The sequence below is a fragment of the Manacus candei genome, unplaced genomic scaffold (genome assembly GCF_025592945.1).
Source record: "Manacus candei isolate 608988 ecotype Guabito, Panama unplaced genomic scaffold, ASM2559294v1 h1tg000014l, whole genome shotgun sequence".
Lineage (NCBI taxonomy): Eukaryota > Metazoa > Chordata > Aves > Passeriformes > Pipridae > Manacus > Manacus candei.
In genome coordinates, this window is record NW_026138062.1 from 13,209,381 (window position 1) to 13,233,912 (window position 24,532).

The 24,532-nt window shown below is 37.7% G+C and overlaps 1 protein-coding gene across 14 annotated transcripts in view; it reads right to left on the minus strand.

Moving 5' to 3' along the window:
• Positions 1-2,086: 2,086 nt before the first annotated feature.
• The window catches only part of LMO7 (LIM domain 7), a 129,805-nt gene continuing 107,359 nt past the window's right edge, over positions 2,087-24,532 (minus strand). For 8 of the 14 annotated variants that reach the window (XM_051780393.1, XM_051780395.1, XM_051780399.1 and 5 more), the window contains 17 exons: positions 24,159-24,320; positions 22,609-22,793; positions 21,858-21,918; positions 20,785-20,841; positions 20,590-20,631; positions 18,618-18,643; positions 18,232-18,336; positions 16,299-16,391; positions 14,556-14,926; positions 12,802-12,867; positions 12,431-12,496; positions 11,386-11,438; positions 9,535-9,754; positions 8,352-8,624; positions 6,925-7,033; positions 5,110-5,212; positions 2,087-2,825 (listed from right to left, as the gene is read on the minus strand). In XM_051780393.1, the coding sequence (XP_051636353.1) occupies positions 2,803-2,825; positions 5,110-5,212; positions 6,925-7,033; positions 8,352-8,624; positions 9,535-9,754; positions 11,386-11,438; positions 12,431-12,496; positions 12,802-12,867; positions 14,556-14,926; positions 16,299-16,391; positions 18,232-18,336; positions 18,618-18,643; positions 20,590-20,631; positions 20,785-20,841; positions 21,858-21,918; positions 22,609-22,793; positions 24,159-24,320 (2,015 nt within the window). In that variant the 3' untranslated portion in view covers positions 2,087-2,802. Of the gene's footprint in view, positions 2,826-5,109; positions 5,213-6,924; positions 7,034-8,351; positions 8,625-9,534; positions 9,755-11,385; positions 11,439-12,430; positions 12,497-12,801; positions 12,868-13,753; positions 13,815-14,555; positions 14,927-16,298; positions 16,392-18,231; positions 18,337-18,617; positions 18,644-20,589; positions 20,632-20,784; positions 20,842-21,857; positions 21,919-22,608; positions 22,794-24,158; positions 24,321-24,532 lie in introns of those variants that run through there. The other 6 variants (XM_051780394.1, XM_051780387.1, XM_051780388.1 and 3 more) reach the window with 5 other exon arrangements.

The window sequence follows — 24,532 nt, forward strand, 5'->3', positions numbered from 1 at the left end:
ACACACTGCCATCTTGTGTTAACAACCGGTTTTGCTGAACTTGAGAGCTTAGCACACTTCTAAATACTTTATCGAGGATCAAAACAGACAGATACAACATCCATAAGGTGGGTTCCCCTGCCTGTTCCCCTCCAGAACAGGAAAGGAGAGGAGGAAGGAGTTTTTATTACTCACATTTGTCAATGTGAATTCACAAACGCAGATTTGAAGGAGCCTTGTTTAAAACAGGACTTTAACAAGGGTGAGAAACTCAGCTTCAACTCTCCAAGAGCTTCAACTTCAGCTCTTTGAGGCCCACTAAATTTGAAATTGCACTCGTTTGCTCACAAGCAAGCTAATGAAATAACCCAGTTTTTCGCAGACATTTTGTGAGAAAATTAAATTGGAGCCCACATGAAAGTACTTGACATCATTTAGGAAAAGCCAGCCTGGCTCAGAGAGCACCACTCCAGGCTACAGGACCAGTCAGGCAGCAATGCAGACTGCAGGTTGCTGAGTTTTCTCCTCTCTTTCCATTTTCCACTACCAGGCAATTTCCATGCCCAAATGATTCCCAGGAATAAGGCAATGTGACTGGGCTCAAGATGCAAAAAACAGCATGGCCATCTCTGACTTTTCTCACAGCTTTGCTGCACAACACAATGCTGGGAGAGGGAAACCATGGGTAGGTTAGGATAAATTCACTGGTGGTTTGGAAGCTGAGAAACTTTGACTTGTGACAAAAAAAAAAAAAAAGGTAAATTGTGTCTCTTCTCAGTGTATTTCAGGGCTGGTGATGGAGACTGTGGGTATCTGAAATTTGGAGGGGGTGGGAGAGAAGCAGTGGTTCATAATCTGATGCTGCCTACAATAAAAGAAGTCTAAAAACTACAGTGTAGGGGGGCATCCACTCCATCTCCATCAGGTATGTGCCTTAACGGAAAGCCAGATCTGCACAGCACCACTAGTTTGGGTTCCTATTCTGTCTGAATAGCTCTCAGGGAAGCAAGCATCTTCCACAGGCAGCAGAGAGGATCCCAGGCTCCCGGAGCTGTGTGAGCAGGCAGTGTGACTATCTATCCATACTCTGTATTTGAGGACTAGGGTCTTCATATCCCAGTGTTCTCACCTGTGGTCTACCATGCCATTACTTACCACAACAGAAGAAACCAAATTAAATATCTTTACCAGTCTACTTTAACTGAATACCAAAATCCAAGGCCAAGTCACAAAGGTGGGATGGTTGATGAGGCATTTTAGATTTTTATGACATTTTTTAAAGGAAAAAATTAAAAATAATGTTTGGCACTTTGTAATTCAGAATTTATTAGCTGGAAGTTCCTTGGCATAGGGCAGCACCCAGATGTTCAGAGGAAAGATCAATAAACCAAAGGAAAACAGGAGGTATGCAGAGCTACAGGAGACCCACACAGGTGAAGTTCTTCCATTACACCAAAATAGCATGATCTTCCTTTGTTGCCCTCAGGTATCATAGCCACAATCTCTCTTCCCAATCTGCTAGCTCTCCTATCCACCCCCAAGATCCCTTGAGAGGAAGGAGCACCCTAAACTGCTTTGGAAGCCTCATGCAGTTCTTCACGATGCCATGTACAAGCTCATACTCAGAAGCCCTCCTACACCTCCCAGCTGTCCTCTTCCTTGGTTTCATCCACAAAATGCTCCCCCAAATTCCTCTAATCTACATCCCATGTTTTCTTCACTGCTTCCAAGGATATGGACACGCAGCACACATTCCAACTATGTTTTCATGAGGAGCAGAACCTAACCCAAAAATATATTTTCTAGCCACAGCAGAGAAGTTTTGGGGATGGGGAACATCCACCTCTTCCAATTGTGTTTCAGGAAGGAGCACACAGTCTCATCACTTTTATTGAATGCTGAAGGGAAAAAGCATGAGGAGGTTGATGAGAGATCTACACAAAGAATTTGGCATTGACTACATGGGAAAAGAGAAAAGCAAGAACTATTCTTGCACATATATAGGTGGACATCTTAAATATCTTTCCCAAGATGAAATTAAAACAATTTTATATTTCAACACATTACCTTAGACATATTTAGCTCAAGAGAAAAAAAAAGCTTCTAATAAATGCAACATCAGAATTTTTATTTACAAATTGACTGTTATTCAACAACCATTCTCCACTCAGTTTGTGGAGGAAAAAGTGATAGTTACATTTTCCAAATGGGAAAAGAAAACTCTCCCCCTTAAATGGATTCCACAGAATATTATGCCAACACCACTGAGCAAACAGGTTATTCTTTGTATTTAAGTTTCAAAAAAGCACATAATTTTATAAACCAGCATATGGAAAGCAAACACACTCATGTGCATTTAAACACAGCTTCATATTAACCTAGAGAATTCACTTTCAGTATATGTCAAAAAATAAAGACAGCAATTGCAAAAATGTATTTATATTAGCTATTTCTCTAATGCTCATTTCAAGAGCTTAGAAACAAAATACCCTCTTCATATACCATTGGAAAGTCAACTAGTTGATTATAAGCCTCAAAAATATTTTGAAGTTATTACTGAAAATATAGTTATTCTCTCTTTTGCTCTCAGTACTTGAAGCTGAAAATGTGAAAGTATTTTTCCCAGATATTTCCTTACTGCAATTACTTTCTTATAAATAAAAATAGTTATATGAAGAATACAATGTATTGCTATGAAGACTAGACAAGCAAGAGTTACTCTTAGAAAAAACACACATACACAATATATATATTTATAGATCTACATCAGCAGCAATCACCTCTTCTTTTATTTGCAACAGTGGTTTCATATCTTCATTTGCTTCACATGGAGGTTGGTTGTCCAGCTGTTAGAGAGAGACAGAAGAAATTGGTAAGTAAAGTCTAGTAACTGAAGAACCTTCTCGACAACAATTAACATTTCCAAGTTTAAAATAGTCAGAAAACGGTATTTCCAATACTTATTGAAAATTGTAACACAAACTGAAGTATACATTCTGAATCAAGCAATCCAAATTTAATGAAAAATACAAATTTGAGTTTAATCCAATTATAGCACTGCAATTATTTCAGGCCAAGTAATATTCCACAGAACATGCACCTTACCAAGTTTCTAAGAACTATTTTTAGCATTAGCATAGAGTGTGACAGTTTTTCTAAATTTACCCTTCAATAATGAAATTGAAATTTGCTAAATACCTGTTACAATATAAAGAACTTTTTTTTATTATCTCTCTGCATATCTTTGTGGGCATCTGCCAATACACTTGTGTTCTGCCACAATGTTCCAAGTTCAAACCACAAAATTAACATAAAAATGTGCAAAAATATCACACCATAACATTGCACAGTGAATATTAATAACCCTACAGTTTATCAAACCTTTTTGCCAATATGTTCACGTTCCAAACTAATGAGTAATTAGCTGGGTTGATGTCAAATGACAACTGCAAAAAAAAGTAACCTGTATCACAGACCAGTGCTGTGCTGCCAATACATTTTCACTGCAGTAATTGCATAGCTGGTTTTTGTATTATTCAAATAGCTGATTTCAATTACTCATCACTAATTTAAATACTTTATTCTGTACCTACAAGTTCGTACAATTCCCGATTTACTTGTATCTCATACAATTATGTTTTGAGGTGCCCACTGGCCCAAGTAGATGCAGTCTGAAGGGAAGGGAATAGAACCATTTCTTTACAGATCAGCTCTGCTTCTGAAAGACACTGCTGTGACTTTATGGGCTGTAATGTGAAAGACAGACTAAACAGCAATTCATCTTTGATAAAATTACTTATTCAAGTCATTCAGCAATTTTTCCCCTCAAAAGAAAAGACAGAGCTAAAAATAACATGAGCAAGCTCCAGAGTGAATCTCCCACAAATCTGGGTGCTTCAAACAGGAACACAATCACTTCAGTGTAGTCGTGCCATCAAGGAGAGACATTCTCCAAACATTAACTCAGAGATATGACCCAGCGCTTTGCATCACCTCCAGATGAAAAGGGGTGATTCTCTTCCTCCTTCCACTGACCACAGTGGAATCCTTGCACTCAACATTAGCCTCTGTGAATGCACTCTTAGCCTCACAAGGTGTGAAGTTTTCTGGTTTTAGCTTGGGCACCACACAATCGTTTCTGTGACTTCCTCTTTTTCCTGGAAGCCAAAAAGAGCCTGAAAACAGCAACAGCATCAGATGCAGAGCTTCTCTTTTTCTGAGCTAGGTTTCTCAGCCAGCAGCTGCCCAATTCTTGCTGAAATGCTGTAGCATGAGTATCCCTGTTCCCTTCACTGCCCTCTGGTCCACTGTGAGAAAAATGTGCTGGGCTCATAAAGAAACATGGAGATGTTTCCCAGGAAGTAATTCAGAAATGCTTTCCCTTCCCTGAAATTTATCATCCTAGAGAATTACATATTTGCTATAAAAAAAAGAGCCATATAAAACTCTCAAGACTTGTCAAAATTAGGAGGATGTCTACCATCATCTATGACAGCAGAAAAAAGGACCTCAACACCACTATACAAAGCCTTAACATCATGCTCCAGGAAATCAAAATTCTGCAAACCATAAAAAGGAAAAAAATTATACTGCACCTTTTAATTAAGATCTGTAAGTAAATCAATTCCTCCTGAACTTGTACCTAAATGAATAACCAATTACAGACCTATAATTCCAATAACAATAGCATTGCAAAAAGAAACCAGCATTTGTGCCACCTGCACAGGATAAACTAATAGCTTTCCAAGTATGCATTAGGACTGAATTAAATACATATTTCAGATTACTTTTTTTAAAAAATGTTGACACTTTTTCAAAAAGGCTTCTCTGTTATCAAGACAAGCCTGTTTAGCACCTGACAACTCCCTGACACCATTTTCTCAGATCTATGAAGAAAGGAAGATGACTATACCATGCTGTCTGTTTGAAGCTGCGTAATAACAAGGTGGTAAAATCAGCTACTGGCAAGCAAAAGTTAGGAATGGCTACCCTACAAAAGACAGAAACTGGCAATCAGATCTTGCTGAACCTATTACTAATACACTAAATGAAAGCTAAACATAAAAGCTATCAAGCTGTACAGCACAGAGAAGAACTACAGTCATGCACACTGCAGTTGGATTGCCTTACTTTTAAATCTGATATAGCAGTCGTTGCAGAAGAGTTGGTTGTTTCGGATCCTAACTTCAGCTCCAGAGCGGGATCCACCAAGGTCGCATCCACAGGCAACACACTGTGTCATAGATAAATAATTAGGAACTTCTTTCAAAATACTAAGAAACAAAAATGCTGTTCAAAAGCAGCTCAGATTAAGCTCAGCAAAGTTCGACCCATAAACCCACAATCAACTAGAAGCAAATGTGTAACAATTAGTAGATCAAAATGCAACCAACCCTAAGGAAGTATTTAAAGGTGACGACTGGACAATGAATAGCAGAGATACACCAACTAAGCAAACATAAAGCAGACGGTTTTTAGAGATTAGTTCATTAAATTTAATTTGAACTTTGGACTCTCTGAAAACTCTGGCTTGGCACGAAAAAAATTTGTTCTCTAGATGGCAACAGTAACTTTGGCACAGAACACCTGGGTGTGTTACTTGCAGATTTCCATGTGGCACTACATGCTGCTGGTGTCCTCAGTCCTTTGGCACTCAAAGCAGCAAATACTCAGGCACTCCCAATTTCCTGGATTTGCAACATCAAAACAAGTTCTGATTTGGAGAGATGGGGTTGATTTAATTTTTCTTGCATAAACACATAAGGGGCTTGACTGCTTTCATGCTAACATCAAACTATTTAGCTATGGTAGCTAAACATGTATTTGCTGTGAATATGAACCACATCTGGAAGGAATGTAACCCAAAACATAACACTCCCTTTACTGAATCTACAAAGCACAGATAGTTTCCCTGCTTAACCAAGTAATGAATCTTTTGGATGTCAGTCTGTTCAACAGCTCATTAATCTTCAGAAATTTGAAAAACAGAAACTTGGTATTTTCTTGTGTAGGTTAGGAGCTACAGGTGGACTCCCTTGCACAGAATACGTCTTGCAGAAAGGGAATGGCAACCAGTCCCCATGGATTAGTCCTGTCTCTCCTGCTCAGGCAGACAGGACTAGGAAGATCTTTGAGTCAATCCCTTGCAATACTCCAGGTGATGCACTTGAGCTGGGCACAGAAGAAAAGTGTTCTGAACCAGGCACAGAAGTCTCTTGAAGTCATGGAAGAAGTAGGGTCCAACAGCATCTTCAAATCAGAGTCTAACTCCTCATCTGGTCCAAGGCCAGAGGAACCAGGACCGCTTTGCCATCTTTTGCAGGCAGGCATTTATTCTTTCAGCTCTGCATATGCCCCAAGCTGATGGGAAATCGTGTAAGTATGTCTCAGTGCCAAGCATGACCTTATAGTCCTAGTTTCTGACCATGGCTGAGTAGCACTAAACACAGTTTCTGGTCTGGTTCTCAGTTTTATCCTGCCAGGCTGAACTCTGCAAACATGTCTTTACCTGGAAAACACCATGTGAACATTGTCTGCTGAGATTAGCTTAGAAAGGACGGATCCTCTTAAATGATTCAATTGCCAGGTCCAGGCTGAGATTTTACTTTTTATTACAGGAGCTGCTTTCTCTGCGAGAAGTGGTTCAGCATCTTCTGATATTTTGCAGCCCATTCGAAGAAGAACGAACTTTGTTCTCACAGTCAAAGTGCTCATCTTACTTATCAAAGTCCTGCTTCTTAGCTCTGGCATTTAAGAAACACTTCTAGAGTCAAGTGCTAAATGCCTGCAGACAGGACTGCCTCATGGAAATATGCATGCACCACGCTGTCAAGAGTAGAAGGCAAAGCAGGTGATTAGTAAGACCCCCTGTGAGCATAACACTGAGTAGCCATGCGTGCTCCTGATTAGTTCCTGTTCCTTCATGATGTGACTCCCAGCTCTCACCTTAAAGCAATGTAAATGATAACAAAGACCAAGAGACTCAATGATCATGGCTGCTCCTTTGCCCAGAACGTTATTACAGTATGAACAGATTTTCTTCCCACTGACTGACCTAAATATAGAATGAAAAACCTTAAAACCAGCTTGAAAAGGTGTAAAAGACAAAGAAAAATTAACAAATACTTTTTGAAATTAAAAATAAAAAACATATGGGTAAAAAGTGGACTATTATGCTGCTTGGGGAAAATAAACTGAAAATTAATATTATTTACAATAGATCTGAAAGCTAGGGAAAGCTGAAGTGTTAGAATTTAGATCAAATTTACATAGGAACAAATTAAGAAATTCTGTCACATTCTTGGCAGATATTTCATTGTATAAAATAGCTCCTACAAATAAAAAGTGTACTGTTAAGTTTGGAGTGTAAGCACACAGGTTTTGTGCTCCTGTCTTCTTATTTGTGGGGAACTATTCAGAAGGCCAAGACCCACCATCTGCACCTTGTTAGATAAAAGAAGGCAAGGCCTGGACATATCATATTATGTTAACTCCTTGAACAGAAGCCATATGGAGGTCAGTTTCCATAGATCTACCAAGATGTTAGGAAATGGAAGTGAGAACAAGAAAGAAAAACATGGTTAAGAAGGTAATTTTCTTACATTATATAGAACATAAAAGCCTTGCTTTAAAAAACAACAACAAAAATAGTCAATTTATCACAAGTGCCTGAGAAGTGTAAGAGCTAGTGAAGTAGTGTTCACTGTTGTTATATATAACACATAATTGTGTGGGGATGATTCTCTGAAGTCTTCTCCCAAGGTATTTTTAAAATGTCTCAAGCACATAAAACAGCAGAGTTATCTACCGTACCGCAACTGAATTCCTTTTTTTTTTTTTTTTCAAAATATGTTGCAATTCTTGCTTTCTCCTCCTAGATTAAAACCAACATCCTACTCTGTAATTCTCCAGGGTCACGGGTTATGAGCATTCCTGAGTGCTCCTCAAGATGATATTGGCCACATGCCAAGAAGGGGGGAAGAGAGACCAAAATGAGGGTCATAAAGCGTGGGTTTCAGGAATCTTTTGTTAAAACAATCCAAGGAAAATAAATGTCAGAAATGCCATCTGGAATAGGCTTTGACTAATCATTTTGGTAACCAACACACAGCTCAGAGACTGCAGATTTATTATTCCAGTTCCTTTGTTTTTTTAACCAATGTCAAGCAGTGATGACAAAATCGTGGAATTTTTTGAGTGACTGGAGTAGGGAGGTAATATGAAGCTGTATTTCCACTGTCCCCTCCAGCCAGAAAACTCCAGGTACTTTTTAATCCACATTATGGACAAGAATGCTGCTGTAGACCACCATATACACGCTCTTTAGCGCTGCCCAGAATTTGTACCTTCCCAGAAAAAGGGTACACACTCACCTGCTGCGTGTCTGGGACCCTGGTTGGGAAGCAGAGAGGGGAGACTGAGCCCGAGGGGCTGTCTGAGACACAGATGGGGCTCTCGCTGAGGTGGCCACAGGAGGGGCTTTGCTGGAGGAAGGAGTGCACATGTAGGCTCGGTTTGAAGTGGACACCGGACGACTAAAATCTTGACTAGAAGATAGAGATGAAGAGGAGGCAGACTGGTTCAGCCATGAGTGGTGCCTCCACGAGCTTGTTCTTGAAGAATCAAGATTGTCCAAAGACTCCCCCCTGCAACAGAGGTACACGTATCTCAAATGTAAATGGCAGTACGGCTGGAGCAAAAGAGCTGTATTCTGATTTTTAAAAAGAGAAAATCAGTATCCTAGCATCTTTAAGACTTTCTAGCATGAATATGTTTGTCTGATCACTCTGAGCAATGGTCTTCACACACTGATTTAAAATCTATGAGTAGCAAATTATCCTTTGTGCCCAGCCCTAGTTCTCATGGGAAAAAGCAGGTGAGGCAAAAGAGAGGTGGCACTTAATGACTACTTGATAAAAGCAAAACACTCTTCACTGCAGCTTTATCAGAGTGAACTGTATCAAAATCCACAGAACAGCAACAGACCTCAGATACCAGGTTTGTTTTTCTTTTCTCCATGGGATACCAGATTGAAAATAACAATCCACCCAGTCCGGATAGCATCACCTAGGCACAAGGTGTTGGCCGAATAGCCAAACACTCTCCTGACTGATAACTCGGTTGTTTCCTAAGTGACAAATCTAACATTCATGCATTAAATAAAGAAAAAAAACCCCATCCAAACTTTCTGACATATTTCTACGTTAAAAAAGGTATACACCTTAGCCATAATAATTAATTTCCACAGTAAGTTGTCATGCTGAAATTCTTAAGCACATCTGTCAATGACAAGGCACACCACTGATTTCTATTGCTGCTATACAAACCACGAAATAAGCAGCCGAGTTATTTACAGGGCATATTCACCTTCCCTACTTGCAAAAAAACCACTTAATCCCAGCTGTAATATAGCTACTTTCTTCCATCTGTGCTGCTATGCAGTTTACCTTACAGCATTTCACAGCTCTCTGTGCTCTGTAATACAACCTGAAGTTCAGAATAACCAAACAAAAATATTTGATGAGAGACAAAGTTAATTTTTAATGTGATTCCTACCTCCTCATACTATTGCTGTACAGACTAATGGGCTCCTTATGTACACTGGAACTGCGCTGCCTTATCCAGCTGCTGTCTGTGTGTAGAGATGTTTTCTTTCTCATTTCCTGAAGGATTTGCTGTCTCTCCAACTCTGCTGCAGAGAGGTTTTGTTCCTTCTGAGACTTCTTCTGTGACTCACCCGTGTTCCAGGACCTCTCCGAAAACCTGCTCTGGGTACCTGTGTGGACAACATGCGCAAACTTCAGCCAGACACCTTAAGGCACAAAAGTAGTTATCATGCTGTCAGAGCTCTGGCTAGAACTCCAAAAACTACAGCTCTTCACTATATTTACAAGTTTCTCTGGTTCTGTTTTACACATGGGTAACCTGTACCAAACTTGGCAATACGTTATTATAATTTTTTTATTTGTATTTTCATTAATGTGGCCTTTTACATAATCCTTAACTTAAATACAAGTATTTTCCTTCACTTCTTAAGTGTATATGCATTGATATTTGCTTGTACATATATATATATATATATATATATATATACACACATGTACTTTTAAAAGGGCATGGTCTCTTTTAGTGCCATAATTTGGACTCTTCCTCTAATAAAAACTGAACCATGTATAAAATACACAGCTGAATAGCTGGAAACTGTCCTTTCCTTTAAGAGTTCATACTCTCTTCTTCCATAAGTTGTCTCTGTTTACAAGAATTTCTTTCCTCATTCAAGGCACTAAACACAGTGCTTATCTTGCTTTAGATAGATATATAGGGGAGAGGGAAATCCTTCAGATAACTTCTCTATTATTTGGATGTTGTGTTAACTACTCAGTTGAAATGAGATTTATGGTATAGATAGCCTTTAAAAATTTGGAAGCGGAAACAAATAAACCATCTTTCTCCAATAGGTATTGACATATCAGAAGGCAACAATTTTTTACTTCCTAGATCCAGTAGCCATTCTTTACAGGAAGACTAATTAAGAAAATTACTGAGCAATAAGTCATTCAATTGAAATTTCCATCCTTTAAATACTGCTCTGACTATTAGATTTATTGTTATCACTATAGCAATATATTATATCAATATTACCATTATAAAATATTGTGGGAGTTTACTTGCTCTTAAGTTTCAATGACCATGCCTTAATGTATGAAAGCAACACCATAAATCTGCAATATATCCTCTAATACAACATTTACTTTTCTTTGATTACTTACGACTTTTTTTAACCATGTTTTAGACACAGGAATATCTTGCAGGCATTTTCTATTGTAACATATTTTTAAATCTGGTTTGTTTGTTTGCTTTACAGACATTCCTCTAACATAACTGAAGTCATTTAAATAAATTGGAATACAAGACACAAGCCACTGTGATAATATTGAAAGCTGACTTTTAGCTCTGTTACTCCTACTAACAGAAATTGAGAAGACAAACAGTTGTATTAAATATGCTAGCATCTTGGTATGTGCAGATCTTTTTTGTTGACAGAGTCAACATATCAAAAGCATACACATCTTCAATGATATATCTACATGATTGGTTTAATCTCATAAATATCAATCATTAAAATTTAGGCATCTAAAAGTTGTTCATAATCACTGCTATAGTCTTCAATAGAGAAGTTAATCATATTTGTCCTAGGTTTATATGTTGATTATATGAATTTCCTCTTGCTGTTGAAAATTCATTAAAGGAGGGCATGGTACGAATTTGATTTACAACATAGCTATCAAAAAGCACTCTGACAATTAATTTTCTTAGGATGACTATGTGTAATACATCTTATTTTTTTCTCCTACACTTCCCCTTCCCCAATAAATTTAAAAATAATGGAAATTAAACAGTACTTACCATTTCTGATTGTGTTGAATTCATTCAGTTCTGAAGTCGACTTGGACTTATTCCTAAGGATATAGAAAACATTCATTTCTCTGTCTTAACTAGGAGACCTCATCACAGACAAAGATCTTATCATTGCATACCATGGATCGACAGACCCTTTTTTTTTCACCATCCCTTCCATCAACAACTTATGCTGTACTTATAACAGGAGACAAAAATATCCAAAGAAAGACCAAAAGATGCAACAATTTCATAGCTACCTGTAGTAAACAGGAGCTGTAAAAAGCAGGAAAGCCTTGCCCAGGATGATTTTAGCACCTGAGTGTCCTTGTCACACATATATCCAAGATGTAGCTATTTAGTGCAGGCACTTTCTGCAGTTAAATTTAGATCTTTCATTAGTAACAGATCCATTGAGTTGTACCCTGTAAGTTTTGGGGTTCCTCTTTATATAAACAAGGTATGCTCACTCCAACTACGAAAACTGGTCAAATATACAGAAGTCATCTTTCAGAACTATTGTGAGATGCAATCTAAACCACTTGATTTGTAAAGTAAGAGAGTATAACTTAAAAATAACCTGTGTAACTTAAAAAGTGGCACATCTTCTATCTCCCTGATAAATATGCTGCTGCTGCCTCCCAACTTCCCTTCTTGTTTACTCTCTCTTAAGTCTCTCTTAAGTTGCACAACCCTGATTGGGATGATTGCACCTTAGTTTGTATAGCACGTTATGACACAAGCACAATTGTATCTGAAATTATTTTCCAGCCAGGTAAGTCTAGTACCACCCACATATTTACTTCCTTACAGTTCTGTTTCTCCCAGTAAAATACCACTGACTAACTGCTGCTTACAACACCATGCATCATTTGCCAAAAGTTTGGCAGCTTGTTTTTTCAATATGAAAACAAGCCATAAAAACTGCAAAACACAGCAGCAATCCAAAGCGTACATTCAGCTGCCATTAATAAAGTTTATTAGAAGTTTAAAAGCCTTCTGAAAAAGAAATGGTGATGTTACAGTCTGTGCTGATATTCAGTGTCACACGCACCTGTCAGCAAATGACTGGTCAGGTTGCTCCTCAATGGTTTTAGAAACTTCATAACGCTCATAATGCCTATTGAAAAAAAAGATACATTATGTTCATATACAGAAAAAGACACACACACATACATATAAATAGTTCCGACTGAAAATATTCAAAATAGATCCTGAAGGGGAAAAAAAATCTAGAGAAAAAACAGTTAAAGTTCTAAGGAGGTTTAATTTTATCAATCAGAAATACAACCAACAAAAGAAGACAGAAAAAGAAAGGTTATCAGAAAAACTGCCAGAAATTACATTTTTGCAAAGTGACAAAACTAGCATGTCAAAATGGTTATTGCTGAAGATGTTTCAGCCTATGTATTTATTCATTATTACCTGTCAATGAGAGGATGGCCAGCTCGATCCTCTATTGTTTTAGATACTTCATAGCGCTCATAATGTCTAGAAGCAAAATAAAGACAAATGAAAATACATATTAAAAAAAAAATATTCTAGAAATTAAACAAACACTAAGTATGCATAGAGAAAACTAAGAAAGTTCAGGCATGTTAACTAGAAACATGAAAATCTATGACTTTAGGATGCTGTAAAAATTACAAGCATCAGTATACAACAGTGATTATCTCATCTATTCCAAAACTAGGAGGCAAGTTTTGTTCAACCACAGCAGTTCCCTAAAAATTACATTTATATTCTAGAAAATTGTATAGGTACAGTTTTTAAACTCACAAAGTTCCACAGACAATGCTCTTCAGCTGCCTGTCCCCAACCTCAGTGCTCTTTGCAGCAAGTATCATGCCTTTGCAGGTGTTTATATAACATTTCAGATTTCAAGTCCTATTCTTGAATATCATCTTAAAGCAAATATTTAACATCAGCTATTTTAAAGTCCAGTTTCACTGAACTTGCTCCTTTACTGTTAAGCAAAGCCACCCATGTTTAGTAAAACACATCCTTTGGCAGCAGCAACCTCAGAAGCAATGAAATCCCCATGGACTAGAGCATATATCAAGGATTTAGATATGCAGATATTACAGCAGCTTAATAAGTTACCACACAAAGCCCTATTATTTTGCAACGGGGGCAAGCTAAAACTGTGGAGATATCCTGGCTCAGCTGCCAAGAAGAACCTGTTCAGCCATTGTAACAACTGTGCCTCTGCTTTGCTCAGCAGGCATATCAAGCAGCAGTCATTTAGAATGAGCTAAAGTAACTCTAGGTCTTACAATCTCCTCTGCAAATACATGCAATTTTTGTAATCATATTATCTTTTCCTAAGACTTAACTTGATACCATGCGTTATCTTCAGTCATCTCTTATTACTTACATAAGAACAGGAGAAAAACCTCAAGAGAAACCACAAAGCTAGTCATACACAAGGCTGTAAGCTAAATGCACACAAAATACGAAAAAGTTACTGGTTTATTCTGTTTGAGACAGATTAATTTCCTGTGACATTAGTCTGAAAACTTCTGGGCAAGAAAACAAACTTGCAAACTAATAACTGGGGATTTTTTTGTTTGCTTGGGTTTTTTTAAACCAAGCTGTGGAAGGAGGTAGTGAGAGCAATGGATATTTCTAACAGGCAAGACAGCATGTGTTCACTCACATACCATGATATCCTTCACTGACAAGTTAACCCAGTAGTTAAATTGCAATTAAACTTTATTGTTACACTGTTGAATTAAAATGAGAGAGAAATCTGCAAAATCAGTCATGCATTTGTTGGAAAAGCATTAACTTGGTATTTCTTCTGAAACCCTGTACATTGAGTGACTGGCTCTCAGTTTACAGGCTTGTGCACAGTCCTTACAAAATGTTCACAACTAAGTGCTTCATGTCATTTTTGATTTGGCTGTAATTACTGTATTTAGACTTCCCATTTAAAAAAAAAAAAAAAAGAGTTGAAGTGGATTAATATAGCACTTGATTCATGGGGCAAGACTTTGTGTTATGCCTTATCCTTCTGTCTTTAGAAAGAAAGACTCTCCTACGGTATCTTGCACTGACTGATTACAGTATGAAACTTACATGAATATCCTTATATATCCAGGACAGACACACTCCCATTAGAAGTATATTTGAATTTGCAGAAGGAAGAGAGAGTAAATCCTATCACAAGTGCACACCTTTGATACTGAGGCATCTCCGCTGACACCTCCCTTTGCCTTTCAGCCTGACGCTTCTGTTCCTCCATCTCTGCCCGCCGCCTCTGTTCCTCAGCATATTGCTGCTCCCTCTCTTTACGTTGTTTCTCAAGCTCCAACTCTTGGAGTTCTTTTTCTTGCTCAAAACGCAGGGTTGCTTCCTCCTGGATCTTCCGTTCCTCCTGAAGCCTCCTCCTTCCTTCTTCCTCACGCAGCAAGCTCACTGCCAGCTCTCTTCCTCCATCTCCTTCTGGCTCCTCAGGAATATTTGCTTCAGGGCTTGCTCTCCAGCTGGACACAGATGGAGCACGAGAAGTGACAGATGTCGTATTTAAAGTTAGAACAGTCTGCTCCTGTAACAAAGAAAAAAAATCATGTTTTTAGGGAAAGGAGCCATTTTTTAAATAGGCTGCTCACTCAGAAAAGTGAATGTATTCCATAAGAGAAGACTGTGCGAAAAGCATCCCCAACACTCTCAGTGCAAGATGCAGGGTGTACTTTGGTTTCATGTTTTGAGCGCCTGCTAACATGTTCTCCTAACTCAAGAGCTTCATTCCACACAGCAGCCTTAGCAAGCGCTAGAGGCAGCGCAGCCACAACTATGTGAAACATTCTGCTTTCTAAAGTATCACTTACATGTCAAGACATCCCTTCCCCACTTAAATACCCATGGAAAACAAACCCTTCCATGATACCCAGCATTTCTCCCTACTGTTTTCACTTAGAAACCTGAGACCTACTTAAGGGTGTATACACAAAGACATACACTGCAAGTGTATATCAAACCAATGAATTTCACATGAATCCTCATGTGGAGGAACCTCCTACTCTCCTCCATTCTCCTACCATTTCAAAGTCAAGCCTCAGACCTACCACCCTATGACTCTTCTCTCAAAGATGAGAAAAGGTTTTTCAGTGGTCAAGAGATGTTTTAGTTGCAGAGAACGAATAAAGTTTATGGGTCCATCAAAACCTCTAATGATAGGAAAAATATGAAATGGTTTACATTCTTGTACAACAAAGTCCTCTAACAGCTCAAAAAGCTTTCTTGTTGAAGTTCTAAGCCTTAAATTATTGTCTATTTATTCATCACTCTATAAACACAACCAATCTAGCTTGGATGCCTGAAGTAGCACTCACATAGCAATCAAGATGAGATACCTCAGACAGTGCCCATACTCAGGAAGAAACTTGTTCATCTTCCCATAAACAACAGCCACAAAAGTCAGCATCTATAGGAACTACATGCATTCAATGTTTTAAAACATATGATAGGAAATCTTAAGTTGATTTGGTATGTAAATTTATCAGAGCTAAGATGAGCTGGCTGTCAGTAACACATCAGGCACTTACGAACATGCTTGATGATCAAGTACTGAAGGAGAATTTCAACAAGTAGCATGGCAGGTAAATAAACAGGAAAGGTGACCATTTCTGGCCACAATAATTAACACATGCTGTAACTTTTTGCCAACATATTTCTGGTGGTAAATTACATAACCAATCCACAAGCAAAAGGGTCAAATTCATCATCTCAAAACATCTCATTTACTCTTTCCATCCCATTTTTGCAACCTCTTTCTACCAAGTCATAGCCAACAGTTTGTTTTCCAAAGTGAGAAGACAAATGACAGAGAAATTAATTATTTGCCTACTTGCATGCATCTCATATAAGAGAAAAAAGTCCTCATGAAACTAGTCAGTGAAGCCTTATTCATAGCCTACCTCATCAAAATACTTGGAGCTCTCTTTTTCTGCTTCTTGCTTAGCTCGTAGCCATTCTTCCCTCAGTTTTTCTTGTTCACGTTGGTATTTCTCCTGTTAAGTTAGATTGAAGTTAAATATGCAAATAAGAAACATGATATTTTTTATTTGCATTAAAATTTACTACTGGTATTTAAATGTGTTTTTTAACAGACCAGGGTTGTAAAAACACGCATGAATTCCTCTAGAACATTATGTCTGCCACAAATTAAGTCCTGGCTCAAATACAATTCAAAGGAATTCTATAATTGATTTTGGAGAATCCAGGCTTATTACATGGTAAGTCTCCCAACAACTGATCTCATATCTGTTATATTCCCTGTCCTCCAGTTTAGTTACCATTGAACAAAAAAATCAGCTATCTAAGGTATTTCTGGAAAGACAGAGTGATTATATTTAACTTGGATCTAGACACATTAATATGGTAAATATAAAGTGATCACTAAGTGAAATATGAGGCAGTGATTTGGTCTGAGCAAGAACTCTCGGTTCTTTTGAAATGTTACCTAAAAAAACCCCAATTTCTGGACATCCAAATTTGTCTTATGACTAGATTTGGTATGAAATTGATATACTGTCTTAAAGCATTACTCAAGGCATACAGTAAATGTTTTGGTGGTTTTGTCAGTCACCACTTATATCTAGGGAAAAGCAAAATATTTAATGATGTCAAAAGTATTCCTTCTAAGATGCTGGAAATAAGCAAAGAGAGACTTTGCTTCCTTTCTTTGTATTTAAAAATTCTTTAGTAGGATCACAGGGAAGAGAAAGATTATTACTCTTGCCAAATTTACTACTTCAGGACTAAAAAAGAAGAAGCAAAGAAAAGAAAAGTAATGGCAGATAGGTGAGTCTGCTCTCAAGAAAGGGGAGCCAAAGTTTACATTCTTTAAAGCCATATCTTCAGGCATCAAATGGAGCATCCAAACCATAACAGAGACCACAGATAAGTTTAGGAAGGTACAGCTGTTGCTTGGCAGAGTTTGTAAGCTAAGAGGAACAACAAAAGATCAGACGAACAACAAAGGATCAAACATTCAAAAAAGCAACAGAGTTGCTACGCTGTACTTTGACATCACAAATTTTTGCTGAATGCACCAAACTTATTTAGAGTTTTAAACTTGTGAAGAATAAATGATGTTCACTGATGTCTCTCAGCCATCAGATAACAAACTTTAGTTTAATTTGCAGAGATGTGTCTTTCTGAATGTGGTTGAACATGCTTATGCTTCATTGACCTGAGGTCTTTGCAGAGACATATGCTTGGGTTTTTTGTGCTATTCTAAGATGACAAACATTGCCCCTTTCCTCTGCAACACTCTCCTCCAGCTCAAGCAACTGGTTATCAAGGTGGTTTTGCATTAGCAAGTCCAGCTTTCTGACTCACAGAGGTCCTGGGAACTAGGTTGATTCCAAGTGATTAGCTGATTGCTAAATGACAGGATTCTAACAGGTGCCTAACCGTGGTATCAGCTGCCTCCTCTTCATATACGAATATAAGGCAGTATTGCTAACTGAAGGTAAAACTCAGGCTAGAGGTAATTTTCTTAAGGGGAAAAAAAATAAAATTCATAATCAAAAGTGAAGATTATTGCCCTTTATGTTTTCACTTATCCTTTTAATTCCTTAGCCAGTAAGGACATACCAGCCTTGTGAAGATTGAGCACTTCTGGCTATAGTGAATACACATTCTGGGTTTGATTTTATGAAGCTCACTAATGCATTGTCCTCTTTTTTCTGAATAACTGCTAGCATGTGCAGCCCAGAAAACACATCTGAGAATCTGCTCAGGCAATCAGTAAGAAAAATTACAGAGGTCACATGATACTTTTCTTTCGTAACAGTTGCTGCACACAAGGGATTGACAGCTCATGATTATGAAGATCAATTATACCTGCAATAAACGGTCCTGCTCTTTTTGCCATTTTTCCTGTCGTTTTCGCTCTTCCTCTTGATCCCAAACCCGACGACTAGGAGCACTAATGGATGGGACTGGGAGCTAATATAGCACAAAAATGAAATAATATTATCCTCTTCCGTGTAATCAACACTCTACATTTTAAAACATAATTTTTAAAGTGAGAAATACTAGAACTTTATAGTGACAAGGACCTAAATTACCCTTTTCTTCAAATGGACAGAGAGTAACAAATTGGAAAATCTTAGTACTCTCAGATTTGATCAAAATTTTAAAGAAGTATAAAAGGCAACAGAAAGCAGTGGGCTTCCTGAAAAGACCAGGATTATACAAGTAATCAGTAGTTCATAAACAGCACTTACATCAGGCATTGCAGGCTCTGGGCCTCCTGTGAGATTTGGAAGGCAAGAAAGAGAAATCATTAGACCCACACAAACTAACTACTGCAAGACTTGTGTAACTTCGGCAAGTCAGTTTTAATTTTTGCTTCCTTAGTAAGACATGTTTGCATTTGCCCCACTTAACCTACTCGAGGGTAGAATTTATTAGGTGCTTTCAACTAAATGTGCACAATTGTTTAAAAGCTTTACATGCTTACAAGTGCCATCAGCAATTGCTTGAATTAGCAGTACATCTCCAACTGTGGCAATACAGAGGCTCTTTACTATACCTCTCCTATTATTACTGTGAAACCCAACTGTTTAGCATGACCCAGAATGTGGCACCAAGGTAGAGAAGCTAATCACCTACTGCCCTTGACATGAATTAAGACCAATAGACATCCACTGGCAACTTCTCTACCACAAAACCATGTATTTCTCCTTTCCAACTTTCCTCCTTTCCCACTCCCCAAAGCACACGCTTGAATTTAGTGAAACTGTCACCTTTCACCACAAACCTTATGCTACTTGAGGCTATCACACTTGGACTTAATCATCTTGTGCCAAGATGATTAATAGAGAGAGACGTGTATGATGGTAACATATTAAAAGTCAAGAAAATGTGGAGAAGTACAAATTTAAGTATAATCCTTTCTTGAGCAATATCAATTTTTTTTGTTTGTTTACAGTGTAATTGTTACCTAGCTCTCCAAATTTAAAAAGTTTAATCGCCAAGTTTAAAGAAAACACATAAAAGCAAAAAAGTTGCAACAGATTTCTGAAGCAGGACCACATGAAGTGGAAAAAAGGTCAAACTTCAGATACAAAAGATAATGAGTCACAGGCTAGTGTCCATTCTATATATGCACAATTTTGTTGTCATTGTCAGATCTCAACAGCCACAGCGGCAACAGGACAAACAGCTTGATCTATTGCACTCGTGCCAGGAGATCCTAAAGCGAGGCACAGACAGCACCTATCTTTGCTCCCCTCTTCTCTCACCCCTGTAAGCTTATGCTGAACTGCACGGGTTTACAAAGATGAATCTTTCATATAACTGTAAAGTCGAAGTGTCAAAAGTTTAAAATTAACATAACTATATTGAACGTACAGTCTAGAACTACAACCTTGTCCTCCTCCTCAAGCAGAGGTGAAATACTTAAAATATTGCTATAAAACTAATTAAAATAAAAACGAATTTTCTGGCCAGCCATAAAATAAAAACCAACCAACAAAAAAAAACCCCAACACCAACAAAACAACCAACAACAAAATACCACCATACAGATACAATTCAGCAGAAGTATTTAAAAGCAAACAGAACCACAAACAGATATATGCTGTGGCACTTCACAGTCACTTTTGTCAAAGAGTCATCACCACTAAAGGCAAAATCCTGGCCCCACTCAAATCATTGGCAAAACTCAGCTGAAGTTCCAAAGGGCCAGAATTTCCCTCTTTCAGGCTACAGCAAAACAGCAAGGCATACATAGCCTGAAGACAGCATAAGACATATAACATTAGTGGAAGTATGTGAGCTGTGACATGCAGAACACTGAAAAGCAACCTACAAAACCAAAATTGAGTGCCTCATTTTCTGCCTTTAAAAGCTAGCATATTAAATTAAAAATTTATATCGGTCTTCTTGGGATCTTGCGATATCACCACAGACTGGAAAGCCAGCAGAGGCCTTTTTCCATCAATTTACATGAAAGCACAGAGCTGCAGCTCAAGATAAACTCAAATCCAGAGTTACATATTTTATCAACAGCTCTGACATCTTCACTAAACCTCTGCTGGAATATTCACCATTATTCCTGTTTTGTAGGTAGTAGCAAACCAGACCAAAGAGTGCTATCCTTCTTACTTCTAACCAGTGGAAAAAAAAAGGATGAAGGACATAGAAGAGATTTAAACAGCTATAGATGTAAAAGAACACACAAAGACCCATTACCACAAAGGTAGACCCATGAATTGTAAGAATAACCTGATGACCCTGGGAAAAGAAGGGAAATTCATTATGTTGCTTCATTATAACTGCCACGAACAATGCTGAAGAGGTAGAGCACCCAGCACCAGACTTGTTAGGAAGAGTATGCAGCAGGAACAATTTCATGGAAGTACATGAAATGTTAGCTCTTTGATTTACCTTGTTCAAAAAATTGTGACCGTCTTTTTAAGTTTTTCAAAGAAATAGGTTCAGATGCTATTTGAAAAATACAAAGAACACAAACAAGTCAATGAGGTGCCTTTTTTTTTAAAGATTATAACCACTGGATAAGAAACTTGCTAGTCCTCTCATCTCGAGCAATATCACTTCAGAAAAACAAAAAGCCTCTGCAATACCAAGTAAAACCTTAGCAGGTTACATTATATACTGATTAGTATTTCATTTTATCACTAACAATGTCCAACTATAACAATCGTAGAAGTGTCAAACTTGGACTCAGAGTCTCCCCGTCTAATTTAAGCCTCCCTGACTGGGATACCACATTAGAATGAGGAGCCTAATCACCATTTCAGGTCATCAGAAAGGCATCTCCAGAGGGCAACTGATATCTTGGGGGAATTCTTTTATAAATTGCCATGTGTACTCAAGTTAAAATGAAACACAAAGTTCCTATTTAAGGATTATTATTCCATTAGGAAGTATACATACCTGGTTTCTCTCACTGTTGTCAAGTAAGGTTATAACTGCTCACAGCATTGTAAGTAATTATTATTCATACAGGAATAATCAATATCATTCTCCAAGAATAAAAGTAAAATAATAATAGTGAAACAGCTGCTATCCCTAAAACCTCACAACTGAAATGAGGGCAGGGGGGAATACCAAAAGTTGAACACTCTTTACACTCTTCCTGGGCACTGAAATAAATCAATACTAATACTGACTCAGTCTCTACACAATGCAGTAGCAATTACAATAAATTGTGTGCTTTCTTCTCTTTCACCCCTACCACACAGTAAATTTATAAACACTAATGAAGAGGCAGGGGGGGTTGTTACAGCTTTTTTTGTCAGTTCTCAAACTGCCTAGCATGTCATGGAAGCAAACTACACCAAGTTTAGATGCAACAACATGTCTGCGGTATCTGTCTAGCTTTCAGTTTATTAAGGTCTCACTTCACCCACTGTATAAAGCTTGCAATTATTACAGGTTTAATATCTGTGCTTGTTGCAAATGACACAATTAGCAGATGAATAGCAACAGTGGTTTACCTCTTTGTTCACTGGGGCCAAGATCTCCTTGTGTTCCATTTATCAATTTTGTTTCTGTATCCTGAAAAATTAAAAAAAAAAAAAAAAAAAAAAAAGGAGGTCTTTTTTTTTTCTTTTTTTTTTGGAAGTTTATCCAATTACACATCTTCCCTGACAGGAACTATATATCATGAAACATTTTATAACATTTTCCATAGAAAGATACAAAACAATCTAAAACTTCCTGAATGTATTTTATAATGAGGCAACCGCAGGCATTTGAGGGAATCAGTAAGCAGCTGTGAATTGCTGTAGAAATAAAAAAAACATTCATTTGCAAGAAAATGCCAGAAGCCAAGATCTTTCTATTTCAGCTCCTTTATAAGTAATTTGAAATCTCGTATACGCTTGTTCTTTGGGCTGCAACTTCCATTTATGCTAATAACACAGATCAAAGTCTTCTCTAAAGAAAAAAACACATTATATGTTTTAGTTAAAATATAGTCTGCACATGTTTTAATATCGTTATTAAATGATACTAAATGAATTAAATGAATATCATATTAAATGACATTCATGAGTGTCCACTCATGAATAGACAGTAGCAAGTCTTTAAAACATCTTATTTACCTTAATATATACTTAGTTACACCTCCATATTTGCAGTGTCCTATTTTTACTTGTACTACTTTTTCTCCATCCTCCCTTACCAAGACATTACATTTTTTCTTCCTTCTCCCAAATCCCACAAACCCTTCAAAAACATACTCACAGAACTTCGAAGGCTGCTGGAGAAATCTCTTTTTGTTGATATGGTGGAAACATTTGAAACATGTTCTCCAGAAGTTGCATCAATCCATTTATTTTCAGATGTACCTATAATGTTGGTAGCCATACTGGTGAGATTGAGGATTTTATGCCTTACATGTGGCAGGGAAGGCTGGTCTTTGCCCCAATCTTTTTGGTATGTGGAGGATCAAGAAATTGATATAGACAGTAACGTCAAAGAACAGAACAAGAGTTAGTGAAAACACATTAAAATAACACAAAACCACACACAACAGAAGAGGGAGACACAGAAATCAGGTGGAATTTGTGAAGACAGGAAAAAGGGCATTTATGAGCAGACCGCCTTCCCCAAAAATGCATGTGTTAGTCATAAGCCAGGTAAAGTTTGCCAGATGTTTTGCTAATATGTGCTACAGCAGCTCAACATTAAAGAGCAGTTAGTATTCATTGGAAACTATTTCATTAACATTAGTAAGGATCGAGAAAAGTCTTCCAACTTTATGTAGGCAAGTTACAATGAGACTCATACACTATCCAGGGAAGGGTCATTTTCATGTCCATGCTCATCAGGAAGCACAGAGGGGGGAAGAAAAGGCAGTCCAAACTAAACTAGCAAAACTAAAGAGGCAAAGACAAATGATACTCTTCTCTCAGACTCCATTATTTTTCCCCTCCCACTACCGAAAATTTTATTCAATGAGTTGTTTGCCACTAATCTTACTCTACAGTTGTACTATGTCCTGCAAATCAATTTGTTTCTTGTCTCTCTCTCACTCTACTTTTTTCTCCCCACTTACTGGTAACTTATTCTACCCAGCTTCCTACTAAAAGAATGTTTTATATTTATACTGTGAAAGAAGTCATTGGTCACACTTTGAACTTTGCAAAAATTCTTATGGAACTTTGAAAGGGTATCCTGATTAAAACCATGGCAAGTCTAGAGATGCTACAAGGCTATTGGCCAGGATGGAAATACTAGCCAGAATGGGCAGTACCATTTTGGAGAAGAGATTACAGCATCACAGTATTTGGGTCAATGGACAAAATCATAGCACAGAGGTGCCACCAACAAGCTCATACATCATTTGAAATGCCCCCTGAAGAAAGGAACACATGATCCTCATTTGAAGAAAGGGAGCTGGCCATTGAGAGAGAAAGGCTTAAACAGTTATTATGGTCTAAAGAACAGGTCCTCTTTATTCTTGTGGTATGGAAGGAAATGAAATGTTATATACCCTTTTGTGGTGGTTGCACACTCTTTCACCTGTGCATCCTCTCAGAAAAAGGTCAGAGCACGAGAAAGATGTCAGTATTTCAATGCTTTGAAGATTTGCTTGTCAAGACATTTCTAATGCACAAGCAGTTAAAAAAGCCAAGTTGTGTTAAAATGCAACAGACACACTGGCAAACTACTTAGCTTAGATACATATTACTCCTGTAAGGGTAATAAGGACTCTCAGCTGTCAGGTACAGCAGAGACAAAGCTTATTTGCCTTACAGAGCATACTGTATCTGCCTGATGAAACAACTCACCATTCTTTCCGTATCGTCTGACATCCATGACCAGGTTTCCAGTTTCTAGTCCTCTGCTGATGGCTTCTTCCCACTGACTGTAGTCCATATGTGAAACCTTTGTGCCATTGACAGCAATGATCTCATCATCTATATGCAGTTGACAAAGTGCTGCAGGGCTTCCTGCAGAAAACAGAAGAAAAATAAAATTATGTCTCCCCTCATAATTATTTTTTTATCACAGTTGTGACTGGAGGGGAGTGAGGTGGGGAGTTATTCAAAGAAATGCTTAATGGTCGATATTCAGTAAGTCTTAGAAAAATCTACTACATTTTAATACAAAATCAGTAAACTCAGTATCAAAGTAGCTCTTCAATTTAGAACTTATGAAAATG